The 15836-nt window shown below is 45.1% G+C and overlaps 1 protein-coding gene across 2 annotated transcripts; it reads left to right on the top strand.

Moving 5' to 3' along the window:
* Positions 1–7066: 7066 nt before the first annotated feature.
* Positions 7067–15479, top strand: SSBP1 (single stranded DNA binding protein 1). Of its 2 annotated transcripts, none has more exons than XM_072150558.1 (7): positions 7067–7201; positions 7431–7498; positions 7603–7657; positions 10010–10150; positions 10394–10484; positions 10574–10662; positions 15329–15479. In XM_072150558.1, exons 2-7 carry the CDS (start codon positions 7475–7477, stop codon positions 15367–15369), a joined length of 441 nt encoding a protein of 146 aa, XP_072006659.1. In that variant the 5' UTR covers positions 7067–7201; positions 7431–7474; the 3' UTR covers positions 15370–15479. The 2 variants fall into 2 exon arrangements, with proteins under 2 accessions (XP_072006659.1, XP_072006660.1); XM_072150559.1 differs by having other exon boundaries at positions 7118–7196.
* The last annotated feature ends 357 nt before the right edge of the window (positions 15480–15836 follow it).

Raw genomic sequence — 15836 nt, 5'->3', positions numbered from 1 at the left:
TTGAGGAAACAACATTACCGGTAAGAGTAATTCATTGTTTTCCCCTTCATCACGACGGCACCACCAGAGAGAATTGCAGAGAAATCACAAACAATTAGGGGGGGGGATAATAGAGGATAAGACTTTTCTTCCAAATGAAAGAGAAGAAGAACCCATTACATCCACCCTATAGTGTCTCAGGAAAGTGTGAGGGGTAGACCAGGTGGCCGCCTGGCAGATCTGTTCCAGCGTAGCATCCCTACACTCGGCCCATGATGTAGCTAATGATATAGTTGAATGAGCACGGATGCCGTCCGGGACAGGAACTTCTGAAATCTCATAGGCCATCTGAATAGTCACTTTAACCCCTTAAGGACGTTGGGTTTTTCGGCTCATTTCTCGCTCTGCAACTTCAAAAATCCATAACTTTTTCATTTTTCCGTGTACAGACCTGTGTGAGGGCTTATTTTGTGCGTAACAAATTTTACTTTCCCGTAATGTTATTTTAACATGCCGTGTACTGCGAAGCTGAAAAAAAATTCCAAATGTGGAAAAATTTGAGCCAGTCACGTTCTTGTGGGCTCAGTTTTTACGACTTTCACTCTTCGCTCCAAATAACACGCCTACTTTATTCTTTGGTTCGGTGCGATCGCGGTGATACCAAATTTATATAGGTTTTATTGTGTTTTAATACATTTTCAAAAATTAAACGAATGTGTACAAAAAAGAAAAAACATTTTTTGCCATCTTCTGACGCTAATAACTTTTTCATACTTTGGCGCATGGAGATGTGTGAGGGGTCATTTTTTGCAAAATGAGGCGAAGTTTTCATTGCTACCATTTTGAGGTCTGTGCGACATTTTGAGCAATTTTTATTTCATTTTTTATGTTATGTAAAAAGGTATAAAAGTCGCACTTCGGACATTTGGGCGCCATTTCCCGCCTCGGAGGTCACTGCTGCACGTAACCATTTTTATATTTTGATAGATCGGGCATTTTGGGACGCGGCGATACCTAATATGTTTGTGATTTTTACTGTTTATTATGTTTTATATCCGTTCTAGGGAAAGGGGGGTGATTTGAATTTTTAATATTTTATTAATTTTTTTTTTTTAAACTTTTTTAAACTTTTGCAATATATGGCATTTTTGCAGCACATTCATTACAATGAGCCACTGGCTCATTGTAACGAATCTGCAGATGCCAGATAGTCTCGGGTCAAACGAAGACCCGAGGCTACCATGGCAACCGATCGCCGCCCCCCGATGACGTTCGGGTGCGCGGCGATTGCAATAAAGATGGCGGCGCCCGCGCGCCACTGTCTTTTAAACGCCACCGGCGACTTTGCCGCCGGCGTTGAAAGGGTTAATAGCGGGTTATTAGCGGTGGGGGTTTGCTGCAATATGCAACAACCCCCACCTCTGTATGAAGAGGACTCAGCCCGTGAGACCTCTTCATACATCCCTTATACCTCTGCGCCGTAGAGCTACGGCGCAGAGCGTTAAGGGGTTAATCCATCTAGCGATGGCTGTGTAAGATGCTTTATTCCCCTTATTCTTTCCTTGCTTTTGGAGAATCATCCTCTCAATAGCCAATGCCGTCAGATGCAGGGCTTTTATCTCTGGATGGAGGATCGGGCCCTGCGACAATAATTTCCTGGATTCCGGAAGGATCGGCTACTGGCAGCTCCCTTAGACTTGAGAACCATGCCCAACGAGGCCAAAAGGGAGCTATCAATATTACTTTTGCCCTGTCCTGTCTTATCTTCCTGATAGTCCTGGGCAGGAGGAGAATCATGGGAGGAAAAGCATATAAAGAAGAGGACTGTCCCACTTTTGAGAAAAGGCGTCCACAGCTAAAGGAAGGTCTGCCCTGTTGAGGGAAAAAAAATCTTTCTACCTTGAGATTTCTCCTTGTGGCAAAAAGATCTATCAGTGGCATCCCCCAGAGCCTGGCATCCGTAGTGATTAGCCTGTCCTGACTGGGGTTCCAGGGAAGACCAACCTCTAGATTTCTTACGTTTAACCACCAATCTAGGGAGTTTAAGATTTTTATGGGGAGGAGAACTTTTACTTCTAAGGAGGTCTGATCCCTGTCCCACTTCTCTAGAAGGAAATTCTGTAGACTTCTTGAGTGGAACTGAGCCCAAGGAACAGCAGGGATGGCGGCTGAAAAAAGACCCAGAAGAGACATACCCTTTCTTAAGGAAATTAGGGGATTTTGTTTTACCTCTAGCACTAGTGATCTTATTTTTACTACTTTTTCTACCGGAAGAAAGGTCCTCTGTCTTTGGGAGTCTAACCATGTCCCTAAAAAGAGCTTTCTTGTTGTGGGAACCATAGATGATTTTTCTTTGTTTATCAGCCACCCTAATTTCTTCAATATCTGAAGGACCCTGGACAGTTGACTTTGTACCTCCTGACTCGATGACCCTACCAGTAGGAAATCGTCCAGATATGGAATGAACAACCCCCGTGTTTCTCGTATGTGGGCTGCCATTTCTGACACTATCTTTGTAAAGATTCATAGGGGCAATAGCCCCTTTCCGAAAGGTAGTGCTCTGTATTGAAAATGATGAATCTCCGAGTCTACCTGAATGGCCACCCTTAAGTATCTCTGAAAGTCCTGATGTATGGGGATGTGGTAATATGCGTCGGCTAGGTCTATAGAGGCCATGAAGCAATCGGGGAACAACAGGTTTACCGCTGATTTTCAGGGTTTCCATCTTGAACTTTGGAACAACCAGGAATTTGTTTAGGGGATTTAGATTCAAAATGACCCTTAATGAACCCCCCGGTTTCTTTACCAGAAATAGATTTGAATAAAATCCCTGGCCCTGTTCGGCAAGAGGAACTTGACACAGTACCTTTTTCTGGACCAGGGTCCGGACCTCGGTAAACATCGCTTCTCTGTTTTCTCTGGAAGTGGGATACGTGATGACTAATCGAGAGGGAGGAGGAGAGAGAAAATCCATCGAGACGCCCTTTTGAACTGTCTGTAACACCCACTTGCTCCCTGATATCTACGACCAGGCTTCGAAGAAGTGGGCCAGTCTTCCCCCTACGGGGAGCCTGGCGTCATAAGGTATTTGGTCTCTGACGCTTGGGGTCTCTGGATTGATTGAACAGGAGTCCTCTGTTTTTTTGAAAGGGTCTGAAATTCTGATTCCTTTCTGCCCCCCTTCTTTGAGACCTCGGCCTCCGAAAGGGACGAAAGGAACCACCTTGGGTAGAAGGAAAAGATTTTACCCTACTCCCCACATTTTCCAATAACTCTTCTAACACCTTCCCAATTAACAATTTTCCGTCACAAGGGATTCCACATAGTCTATTCCTTGACCCTATATCCCCTGGCCAGTTTTTTAGCCAGAGGGCTCTTCTGGCTGAATTGGACAAAGCTGATGAACGAGCAGTGAGTCTAAGGGCATCGACAGAGGCGTCTGCTAAAAAGGCGGCTCCCTTCTGTACATTAGAAACCGACAAGGCTAGGGCATCCCTCGGCACCTTATTTTGAATATCTGTTTCTAGTTGATTTAACCAAAACAACATAGAACGGGAAACACAAGCGACTGCAATATTAGGCTTAAAGGCCGAGGTAGCCGAATCCCAAGACCTTTTGAGAAAACTTTCAATTTTCTTATCCATGGGATCTCTTAGGGAACCTAGATCTTCAAACGGGAGAGATGACCTGCAACTGACCTTTGCTACAGACGCATCCACCTTAGGAGCAGAGCCCCATGCACTGGATACTTCCTCTTGACTGATCTAGGAATATACGATTTCCTATCTGGCTTCTCCCATTCCTTCTGTATCAGAGATGACACTGTCTCATGAAGGGGAAAAGACAATTTACGTCTTTCTTTAAGGCCTTCGAACATAATATCCTGAACGGACTTAGGTTGCTTCTTGTCCTCAATGTCCATAGTCATCCTGACTAATTTAAGAAGGTGATCAGAGTCGTCAATATTAAACAGAGGACGCCCTGCCTGTTCTGTTTCAGAGGCCAGGGAACCTGAATCGCTAATTGAGGCCACACCTTCCTCCTCTGATCCTGACCCCTCTGCAACATATACTGCCGCGGAGGTGCCTGGCTGATCCTGAGTGAGCGGGGGTGGGTTAGGATTTGACAACTCTCTGGCCCTTTGGACTTCTTCTCTAACCACGCTCCTTAATGATTCCATCCAAACGGCAGATTCCTCAGTTAAGATTTTGCCAATACAAGTGTTACAGGTGGCTTTTTCATAACTGGAAGGGAGTTTATGAGCGCAAATTTTACACTCTCTATGGTGCGTCTTACGGGTAGCCTTTTTAGGCCCCTCTTCTCCCTAAGATAGGCAAACAATACACCCGTTATAAGATTAATACAAAAAAAGTGAAAACACTCACCGCCCTGCAGTATAGTTACCGGGGCTGGAGTCCTGGGTGTCTCTGCAAGATCTCGTTTGTCTGCCATGCTACACAGCTGACTTGTAACCAGCACTCAGCAGTCCCACTCTTCCATTTTTAAAACTCCCGCCAAGTGGGCGTGGCCCCTGACCTTACTTCCGGTCTGGCTGCTAGCGGCGAGAAAAACACAAAAAAGTGACCAAATACAGAAAAAAAAAACACTTTCCCTTGGAATAATAAAGAAAGGGTGAGCCTCACTGCTTTAGAAGACATGCGGCCCGCTCCATTCCTGTTCCGAGCGCCACTTCGGGTGCTCGTAGTCGAAACCGGAAGTGACTATGCATCACTTCCGGTGCGCGCTATCCACTCACCCCCGTTGTCCTACCAGCCAAGTTCCGGCCGCGGTTCTGCACGCACAGAGGGAGGAAGCGCCACTACCTCATCCCCACACCGGAGGATAGAACTGACGGCGTCCCACACTCCTTTCATGGAGAAGGGTAAGTGAGACACCGCAGGGACACCTTCATCACGGCGTGCTCAGGTCTCCTTCCAAGGACAGGAAACCAAACTGAGTTGGAGTAGGAGGAGCCTCTTTTTTATGCTCAGGTTTCCTGTTCTTGGAGGGCGGATCCCTATCTCTCTGGTGGTGCCGTCGTGATGAAGGGTAAAAAAAAGTTTTGCCTCTCTAAGTTTATTGTCCCGTCACATTGGTAGTCGTCATGTTCTCATGATCTCTGTGGGGTCCCATCAGTCACACCCAGCAATAACCTACCTTCTATCCTGTATGTAACACCCCAGGTAAGATCTGCCGCTGCACGTGAGGCCCAATTGTCGGTCCAATAACCTGATTTGCTGCTCTTACCCTATGTGGGGTGTCGATGGCCCTGTGAATAAGATGCAGGACTATTGGCCATAATATGGACATTCATGTCTCTTGGGCCGGTATTGTACCACCAGACAGATAATTGTTTAAAAGGGGTTTTCCCCTGGAGAAAATATTCTTAATGTACTCAGGATAACAAAAAAAACATTCTCTTATACACTGTTATTAACAAATACAGCATTTCACAGATATAAGTCTAACCTGTCTCTATTAGTCCCGGCGTACACAATTATGGTTGTCCTTGGATACAACCGTAAATTTTATGACTGGTCGGATTGTTCTCTTGAATAGCTTCTCCTGTCTGCACACTGCAGTGCTCTCTGCCTCCTTCCCCTCCACCTGCATTAAAGACCAGTTCAGGCATTTCCTATTGGCAAGCCGCAGTGTATAGCAGGGGAAAGAGGTATAGCAGAGCTGACTGTTCTAGTTAAGACAAATCCGAAGTGGAGTCCATTGTGTGTTATATTCATCTCATGGATCTCCATCTATGCTCTCTATTTCTGATATGTGTCAGATACAAGTAGAATGTTTAAAACCTAAATACATGTAGAGATAAACCCTGTACCCTGATAATCTAAGCACATTGTCAGTACATAGCATTTTACAGCACAGAGGGATCATGAAGTTTCTGCTTAGAGACCCTGCCCACACCCTGGAATTTTGCACTGAGAGAGCTTTATTGCTGTTTTAGCTGGTAAAGAAAGGGGTTAATGATCTTATGTAAACATCACAAGGGGATTAAAATTTGAGAACTTTCTTTCATGGGCATGGTCCCAGCCCTGGCATACTAGAGCTGCAGAGAATTGGGATGTGGAGGCTACAATATGAGAGGGATCATGGAGGGCAGGACTATATAAAAGGGATGGATGAGGACAAAAGAGAAGGACAATATGAGTGGGATCACAGAGGACACAATATGAGAGGGATGGAGGACAGGAGGCCACAATATGAGGGAGGATGGAGGACAGGAGGCCACAATATGAGGGAGGATGGAGGACAGGAGGACACAATATGAGGGAGGATGGAGGACAGAGGCCACAATATGAGGGAGGATGGAGGACAGGAGGCCACAATATGAGGGAGGATGGAGGACAGGAGGCCACAGTATGAGGGAGGATGGAGGACAGGGGGCACAATATGAGGGAGGATGGAGGACAGAGGCCACAATATGAGGGAGGGTGGAGGACAGGAGGCCACAGTATGAGGGAGGATGGAGGACAGGAGGCCACTATATGAGGGAGGATGGAGGACAGGAGGCCACAATATGAGGGAGGATGGAGGACAGGAGGCCACAATATGAGGGAGGATGGAGGACAGAGGCCACAATATGAGGGAGGATAAAGATTATGTTTGAGGGTGGGACAATGTTCCTTGGTTCCTGAAACAAAATGTCCCTCTTTCTCTAGCCCAAAAGTTGTGAGGGTTCAGACGTTACATTGCTCACTGCTATTTTTTGGGAAAATGTGTTTCCTATGACCACAATGTGAAGGAAAATGATTCAATATTATAGTCATGTTACCATTACCACAGCCACAGCCCTGATATATAGCATTACACTGGTTATAATAGTCCACCTCTATCATCACATCACAACGACATGCAGCGCCACCTACAGGCGACTCCAGGAATTACCTACACAATCCCCTACTGACAGCGCCACCCGCTGACAGCGTCAGGAATTGCATCAGAGCAAGATTCAAAATCGGAATAAATACTCACAAATCAGATGCTTAGCAAAACGCAAAGTCTGACTGGGATTATCGCTGTCTTTAGCTCGAAGGAAATTTCTTTGTTTTGTTTATTAAAGTTTACTTCAAACCGGAAGTGGGGCTGACGGGACGGTGCCGGAAGTGGGGCGGATATGACGGACCTGTGCCGGAAGTGAGGCGTTGTGTAGCCGAATTTGTCTTCCCCCAGCTGCTGATCACGTGTAGGAGACAGTGACCCTGGTGAGGTGAGTGCGAGGCAGTGGGGTTAGGAAAGATATGATATCACCCCTGTATATAATGGACTACACGTATGTGGCATGCTGGGACTTGTAGTTCCACATAAGATATAGTGATGGATATAGAGGAAATTGTTCCACAGAAATGTCAGTCGCAGAGTGAAGGATTAGCCCTAAAATACTGTTCCCCCATAGTAGAGAAGGGTCTGACCTAAAATTTTGTATCTTTTTTACATAGGTGATAAATATTTTTGGAGGATCCGGACGCATAGATCGTCGCTGATGTTTCGCAGAGCCGCCACGCAGGTCTGTATCATCACCTTTGTGTATCCCAGCCTGTACAGCCAATCAGATCCCTGCTGTCAACCTTCTAGAATCAATTTTTTTTTTCGTTTTATTTTTGTTTACAGATTTTCCGGCAGTCTGTCCGGTTTCAGACTTCAGATTCTGGGGTTCTGGAAAGATGTGAGTAAAAAGGGTCCAATGAGTCAGAACTCCTCCCCTCAAGCAATCAGATACTTGTGTCCTATACTGAAAAAAAAGATAAATGTCCTTTGGTGTTTCCCTTAAAGGGGTTTTCTCACCAAAGCAAAGATGGGCCCTAACTTGCTGATCAGTGGGGGTCTCAGTGATGAGACCCGAGCAGATCCCCAAAACGAGGGATCACTCGTTGCTCTGTCCGACTAATGGAGCAGACGGCTGCGCATGACCATTCTGCTCTATTAATCTCTATGGAGAATTTCCGTCAGCTCCATAGAGATTACCGTAATAGAGCAGAATGGTCATGCCCGGCCGTCTGCTCCATTCTGATGGAACGACGAGGGGTCTGATGGATCCTTCGTTCTCACAATCTGTGGGAGTCTCAGCACTGAGACCCCCACTGATCAGCAAGTTAGGCCCTATCCCGTGGATAGGCCCTAACTTTGCTTCGTGGGAAAACCCTTTTAAAATAAAGGGCTAATGTAGTAGTAATAATAATTCCTATATATATTGCGCACACAGATTACACAGCTCTGCACAGAGCTTGTCACATCCGTCCTGTGCATGTACTGTCCCAGGAGTGCACTAGAGAAGAAGCCAGATCGTGCAGGAACTCCTAGACCCACCTTACCCCAAACAGGACCAGTTCCTACCGATTGAACGTATTCAAACCCTATATCAGACCCTAGACTTCTAAGGTCCTGAGTCTCTAGTACTTGTTGTTGTACTGTCCCAGGAGTTCATAGAAGTCCTACTCCACCGGCCTGCGCTACAGCACACAAGGTCCTGATGCTGACTAGCATGAGGCTTGTCTTATATCTTGTCTAAGGTGGTCACTAGAGAAGAAGCCAGATAGTGTAGGGACTCAAAGACCTGAAACCTAGATGAATTTAGACCTTCAAACTGATTCAGATCCCAGATTTTTAGGCAACACAGCACATAATGTCCTGGCATGAGCCGTTTATTACATCTTGCTTGCATTGTCCCAGGAGTTCACTAGAGAAGAAGCTACAGGGTATAGGAACTCCTTGACCTGATACCTAGTCAAATTCAGACCCCAAACCAGAGCAGTGAACTGATATAGACCCCAGATTTTTAGGCAACACATCATACAAGGACCTGATTCTGACTGCCATGAGTCTTATGTTGTATCTGGTTTGCCTCATGTGTGCACTAGAGAAGAAGCCAGACAGCGTAAGACCTCCAACCCTGAGACTTAGACAAATTCAGACCCCAAACCAGAACCTTAAACTGATTTAGACCCCAGATTTTTTTAGGCAACACAGCGCCTGAGTCTTGTGTTACATCTTGGTTGCAAAGTCCGAGGAGTGCAATAGAGAAGCTACATAGTATAGGAACTCCTTGACCTGATACCTAGACAAATTCAGACCCCAAACCAGACGATTGAATTGATTTAGACCCCACACACATCACATATGGTCCTGATATCCTTACATGAGTCTTATGTTACATCTTGGTTGCAAATTCCCAGGGGTGCAATAGAGAAGAAGCTACATTGTATAGAAACTCCTTGACCTGATGCCTAAAAATTGACCCCAAACCCTAATACTGATTTAGACCCCAGATTTTAGGCAACACATCACACAAGGACCTGATTCTGACTGCCATTAGTCTTATATCTGGTTTTCCTCATGTGTGCACTAGAGAAGGAGCCAGAGAGTGTAAGACCTCCAATACTGAGACTTAGGCAAATTCAGACCCCAAACCAGACCCTTAAACTGATTCAGACCCCAGATTAATTTTCAATACCGCGCTCAAGATGCTGAAGCTGACTGCCATGAGACTTGTGTTATATCTTGTTTGTGCACTAGAGACGAAGTCTGATGGTGTGGCAGCTCTCAGACCTGAATCCTAAACAAATTGAGACCCCAAACCCGACCCTTAAACTGATCCCCCAGATTTTCCGGCACCTAAGGTCCTAATACTGACTAGTACTGGTCTTTTTTCATACCTGCAATAGAGAAGAAGCCAAATAGTGTAGGAACTCCCAGATCTGAACCGTAGATCTATTGTGACCCCCAAACCAGAACCTTAACTTAATTCGGACCCAAAGCTTCCAGATACAACCGTACACAAGGTCCTGATGCTTGCAGGTTCCAGGACCTTTGACATGGGACCTCCCCTATAGTTCCTGTTAGCAGAACTGCCATCATAGATGTATTGAATATATGACATCAGGACCAACTGGTTCTTGATTCGGACCTAGGTCCTTCAATAGGATTGAAGAATGTGGGACACATAATATTTCAGGAATAATGGGAAAAATAAACATTAAAAAAAAAATGACAATTAAATAAATCGTGGTTTTTTTTCCAGCTCTGAACCGGGTGCAGCTTTTGGGCCGAGTCGGGCAGGATCCGGTAATGAGACAAGCCGACGGCAAGAACCCGGTTACTATCTTCTCGGTGGCCACCAATGAACTCTGGAGGTCGGGAGAGAGCGAGGTCTATCAGACAAGTGAGGACATGATGTGAACGTTTTAACCCCACTACAATTATACCCAATAGTCACAACTAATTAGAAAACAGCGCCACCTCCCTATATGTGGCCATTGCCGGTACTGCAGCTGCATTCATTTCTTAGAGTCCCACCATCAAATTCTACTGCCGGGGGGTGCACAGCCATCTTTGAAGGGGAGGGGCTTAAGATATACATATTAGGAAATGTGATGTCATCACCTGTGACCTCATTCTTTATCAGCGGGAGACATCAACCAGAAGACGACCTGGCACAGGATTTCGGTTTTCCGCCCTGGGCTCCGGGATGTAGCGTATCAGCACATCAAGAAAGGGTGAGTCCTCCAGCTGGCAGGATATGATGGGAGTTGTAGTCTCTCCACCGAATTGCTTATATGACCATTCTGTAAATTTCTTTTCCCAGGGCTCGGGTCTATGTAGAAGGCAAAATTGACTACGGCGAGTACGTGGACAAGAACAACGTCCGCAGGCAGGCGACCACTGTCATTGCAGGTGGGTGCGGTGATATCCTCCTTATTAAAATCCCTTTTTATCAATATTTTCCTGCTAAAGTGATCTGCATAGCTCCGCCCACTATCTCCTAGCCAATACCATCAAGTTTTAAAGGATTTTGAGCCGCCTCACCAATAGGCGGAGATTACATAAGATTTATTTGGCTCCCAATCACTGAAATCTGTATGCAATGAGCTCCCCCTAGTGGTAGGATCTGTGCATATAACTTTCTAGCTGCGGGTTTGGGGCTTTGTGTTGGAAAAAGAGCCGAGGTATAAGATGAATGAATGAGGATTTCGGATATAGAAATGACTGTCTTTTACGATCTGCCAGCAGGGGGCAATAGTGTAACATGTATGTACACAGTGACTGCACCAGCAGCAGAATAGTGAGTGCAGCTCTGGAGTATAATACAGGATGTAACTCAGGATCAGTACAGGATAAGTAATGTCATGTATGTACACAGTGACTGCACCAGCAGCAGAATAGTGAGTGCAGCTCTGGGGTATAATACAGGATGTAACTCAGGATCAGTACAGGATAAGTAATGTCATGTATGTACACAGTGACTGCACCAGCAGCAGAATAGTGAGTGCAGCTCTGGAGTATAATACAGGATGTAACTCAGGATCAGTACAGGATAAGTAATGTCATGTATGTACACAGTGACTGCACCAGCAGCAGAATAGTGAGTGCAGCTCTGGGGTATAATACAGGATGTAACTCAGGATCAGTACAGGATAAGTAATGTCATGTATGTACACAGTGACTGCACCAGCAGCAGAATAGTGAGTGCAGCTCTGGGGTATAATACAGGATGTAACTCAGGATCAGTACAGGATAAGTAATGTCATGTATGTACACAGTGACCGCACCAGCAGCAGAATAGTGAGTGCAGCTCTGGAGTATAGTACAGGATGTAACTCAGGATCAGTACAGGATAAGTAATGTCATGTATGTACACAGTGACTGCACCAGCAGCAGAATAGTGAGTGCAGCTCTGGGGTATAATACAGGATGTAACTCAGGATCAGTACAGGATAAGTAATGTCATGTATGTACACAGTGACTGCACCAGCAGCAGAATAGTGAGTGCAGCTCTGGGGTATAATACAGGATGTAACTCAGGATCAGTACAGGATAAGTAATGTCATGTATGTACAGTGACTGCACCAGCAGCAGAATAGTGAGTGCAGCTCTGGGGTATATTACAGGATGTAACTCAGGATCAGTACAGGATAAGTAATGTCATGTATGTACACAGTGACTGCACCAGCAGCAGAATAGTGAGTGCAGCTCTGGAGTATAATACAGGATGTAACTCAGGATCAGTACAGGATAAGTAATGTCATGTATGTACACAGTGACTGCACCAGCAGCAGAATAGTGAGTGCGGCTCTGGGGTATAATACAGGATGTATTTGGTGATGGATGATGAGGTATTAGTGGGGGCTGCAGGGTGTAGGTCGGGGCATCTCCCGCTGCAGGTTGCGGCTCCTCTCGGGACGTTCTGTGCTCTGCAGATTATTGCAGCAGAGAAAATATTTGCTGTTATTAATAAATTCCCGGGTCCGGTTGTCAGTGGTGACTGGATAATTACTGGGCCGGGATCCAAACATGAATGGTGAGAGGCGACAGGACACGACTGGGGATCGGTTGGAGCTTGGACTACAACTCCCATCGTCTCCTGTTAGTTAGCTAACAAAGGCAGAAGGTCACACTCAGAATTACCAATTTGCCCCCGTACAGATTGTAACCCAGCTTTCCTAGGTTCTTGAGTTCGTAGGAATGTGTCACTGATTGTGTAGACTTGCCTGCCATTCAGGAGCCTGTGAAAGCTGAATACCAACTCTTGTTGGAAAGGAAGCAGCAGCCATATTGGTTTTCAATATAAATTCCAGGTTTATTATAACTAATCTTGCTTAATTTGCTTTTCAGGACACTGGGAAAGTTTAGTGACAACCCATGTAGTGGTGTCATGTTTATATTGGTAATCATCCAGCTTTTCCAGAAACAGTAAATCTTGGCCAAAGAGAAGTTCTGGATGTTTTCTCAATTGATTTGACATTCAGGAGACTGGGAAAGCTGAGTGATACACCGTTAGTGTCTTTATTTGTGATCACCCGGCTTTTTTAGGTTTCTAGAGGGAAGCACAGGATGTATTATTACTTGTCTAGGCAGATTTGGCATTCAGGGCCTGGGAAAGCTGAGTGACCACCAATGTGAAGCAACTGCAAATCTTCAGCAAAGAAATGCAAGCACCGGATGCATCACTACTTGTCTGGGGAGTTTTGACATTCAGGGGCCTGGGGAAGCTGAGTGACAGCCTATGTGATGGCTGTAGTTGAAAATCTTATGCAAAGAAATGTGATCACTTTCTAGTAGGCAACGTTGCAGTTCAGGAATATTGGAAAGCTGAGTAGCAGCACTTAAGAATTCTACAGTATGGGGTATTCAGCTTTAGCAAACCCACCTTGATGGCGTGTCACTGCTTGTCATGGTTGGAAAAGCTGAGTGACTGTCCCTATGGGAACTGCAAAAGTGTTTATCATCAATCACCTAACTTTGTTACACTCTGGAACAGAAATTAAATTGCTAATAGGTAGCAATGTATCAGTGCTTGTCTAGACTGATTTGTCATTCAGGAGTCTGGGACAGCTGAGTGATCATCTGGGAACAGTAATGGTGTCCAAATTAGTATCCACCCAGCTTTCCTACACTCTAGAACACCATGCAAACAGATGGAAACCTGGGATATATAGTTGGCTGTGTAGGGTCATCTTCCTTTCAGGAGTCTGTAAAAGCTGAGTAGCAACCCTTGAGGAAAAGAAGATCATCTAATTTTTTTTCTATCCAGCTTTTCTAAACTTCAGAACAGCAACTCTTAAGACGTGACAATGTGTCACTGCTTGTCTAGGTTAATTTGCCATTCAGGAGACTGGAAAAGTTGAGTGACAATTTGTTTTGTAATGTTGTCCTTGTTCGTAATCACCCAGCTTTCCGACACTCCAGAAGACTATGGTTCCAGAGATCATGGACAAGCGGTGGTTTATACTTGCACTATTTTGGGGTTTGGGAAAGCTGAGTAGTGACACTCATGGTGTACCCAGCTTTCCCAAACTGCATAATGGCAAATACTATGAATATTGATGATTTGCTGCTTGTTTAGGTTGGAAAATTCAGGAGGCTGGAAAAGCTGAATGACCATTCATTTGGGGTCTGTATTGGTAATCACCCAGCTTTTCCATACTCCAGACTATGGGGAACATAGTATAAACTACTGTTTGTCTAGGCTCTATTACCATTCAGGGGTTCCGTAAAGCTGAATAGCTTGTGGTCCTATTATTTTCACACAGCTTTGCCAGATCACAAGATAGCAAATCTTATGAAAATGAATGATGTGTCGTTGCTTGTTTAGATTGATGTGACATTCAGGAGCCTGGGAAAGCTGAGTGACCATTTGGTATCTGTCCTGGGGCCCATATTGGTAATAACCCATTTTTCCCACACTCCAGAACACTAAGAAATGGGAACCTGGGATATATCTTACCTTTGCTTAGCTGCCGTTCAGAAGTCTGGAAAAGCTGAGTAGCAACACTTGTGGAGCCACCATGATTGTCATACTATTTTTACCCAGCTTTCCTAAGCCCCTTTACAGCAAATCCTTTGAATATTGAAGTTGCTTTGCAATCAGGCATTGCTGATTGTTTACATTTATGTGACATTCAGGAGGCTGGAAAAGCTGAGTGACCGTTTGGGAACTGTATTGGTGTTCCAGCTAGTTGTCCAGCTTCCCACATTTCAGATGACTATGTACATAGTATACACTACTGCTTGTCTAGGCTCTATTACCATTCAGGAGTTTGGGAAAGCTGAGCAGCAACACTTATTGTTTTCACCCAGCTTTCCAAAACGCCATAACAGCAAATCCTATTGAATATTGATGATGTGTTAGTGCTTGTTTAGGTTGATGTGACATTCAGGAGCCTGGTAAAGCTGAGTGGCCATTCATTTGGGAACTGTTATGGTGTCTATGTTTGTAGTCTCTCAGCTTTCCCACACTCCAGAACACTAAGAACTGAAATCCTGAGAACAATCATTCATCTTATCTAGGCTGAGATGCTGTTTAGATGTCTGGAAAAGCTGAGTAGCAACACTCGGGCAGCCACCATGATGGTCATAAAATTTTCACCCAGCTTTCCCAAATGCTATGAATATTGATGATGTGTTGCTGATTGTTTAGGTTGATGTGACATTCAGGAGGCTGGAAAAGCTGAATGACTGTTCATGTGGTGGACACAGATAATCACCCAGCTTTCCCACACTCAAGAATATTATTGGGAAAACATAATATAAACCACTGCTTTTCTATGCTTTGTTACCATTCAGGGGTCTGGGAAAGCCAAGTAGCGACATTTAACGATGGTTATTACATTTTCACCCAGCTTTCCCAAGCCCCATGATGGCAAACCCAATGACTATTGATAATGCCTCGCTACTTGTTTTGGTTGATGTTGCATTCAGGAGCCTGGAAAAGCTGAGTGACCGTTTGCGAACTGTATTGGTAGTCATATTGGTAGTCACTCAGCTGCCGTTCAGGAGTCTTGAAAAGCTGAGTTTATTCAAATACTTCAATTCCCGATTCCATCTTCTTCTTCTTCCACAGATAACATCATCTTCCTGAGCGACATGCGGGACCGGTCATGATGTCCTCCCGCCTGCGGGGGCGCCCTGTACATAGAGCTCTTAGCCTAGAAGGCGTTAGAACATTTTCTTTTCTTTGTATATTCTTAAGGGAATAAAATATTTTCTAAGAACGGAGCGTCCTGGTCTCATGACTCGCGGATAGAATTCCGGAATGACGGAAGATCCGGATGTGGCAAACGCTTACATACATGCGCTGAGGATATCAGGACACCCGTCATCTGCTTTATTACAGCACATGCTCATTATCTTAAAGGGAATGTGTCACTACATCGGGGGTGCCCCAAATCTGGTCACCCATCTTGGTCAGAACCCGGCACCTGTGACCGTTTTTCGCGTGTCAGTCTTCACTGTCGCTCTAGGATTCTAGGATATATATAAAGGGAACCTGTCAGCTGTGTTTAGGGCCCCTAAACTGGAAGCCTATCCTTATAATGTGGGGGGTTAGGTGACCCCAGTCAGGACTGTTT

This window comes from Engystomops pustulosus, chromosome 4 (genome assembly GCF_040894005.1).
Source record: "Engystomops pustulosus chromosome 4, aEngPut4.maternal, whole genome shotgun sequence".
Classification (NCBI taxonomy): domain Eukaryota; kingdom Metazoa; phylum Chordata; class Amphibia; order Anura; family Leptodactylidae; genus Engystomops; species Engystomops pustulosus.
Note: the sequence above shows the minus strand (reverse complement) of the source record. Positions and strands in the feature narration are given on the sequence as shown.

What these genes read in the sequence shown, in the direction of transcription:
- SSBP1 (XM_072150558.1), top strand. Translation starts at nt 7,475, where the DNA reads ATGTTTCGCAGAGCCGCCACGCAG. An exon ending in TATCAGCACATCAAGAAAGG is followed by an intron (nt 10,485 to 10,573) that starts GTGAGTCCTCCA and finishes TTCTTTTCCCAG; the next exon opens with GGCTCGGGTCTATGTAGAAG. An exon ending in GGCGACCACTGTCATTGCAG is followed by an intron (nt 10,663 to 15,328) that starts GTGGGTGCGGTG and finishes CTTCTTCCACAG; the next exon opens with ATAACATCATCTTCCTGAGC.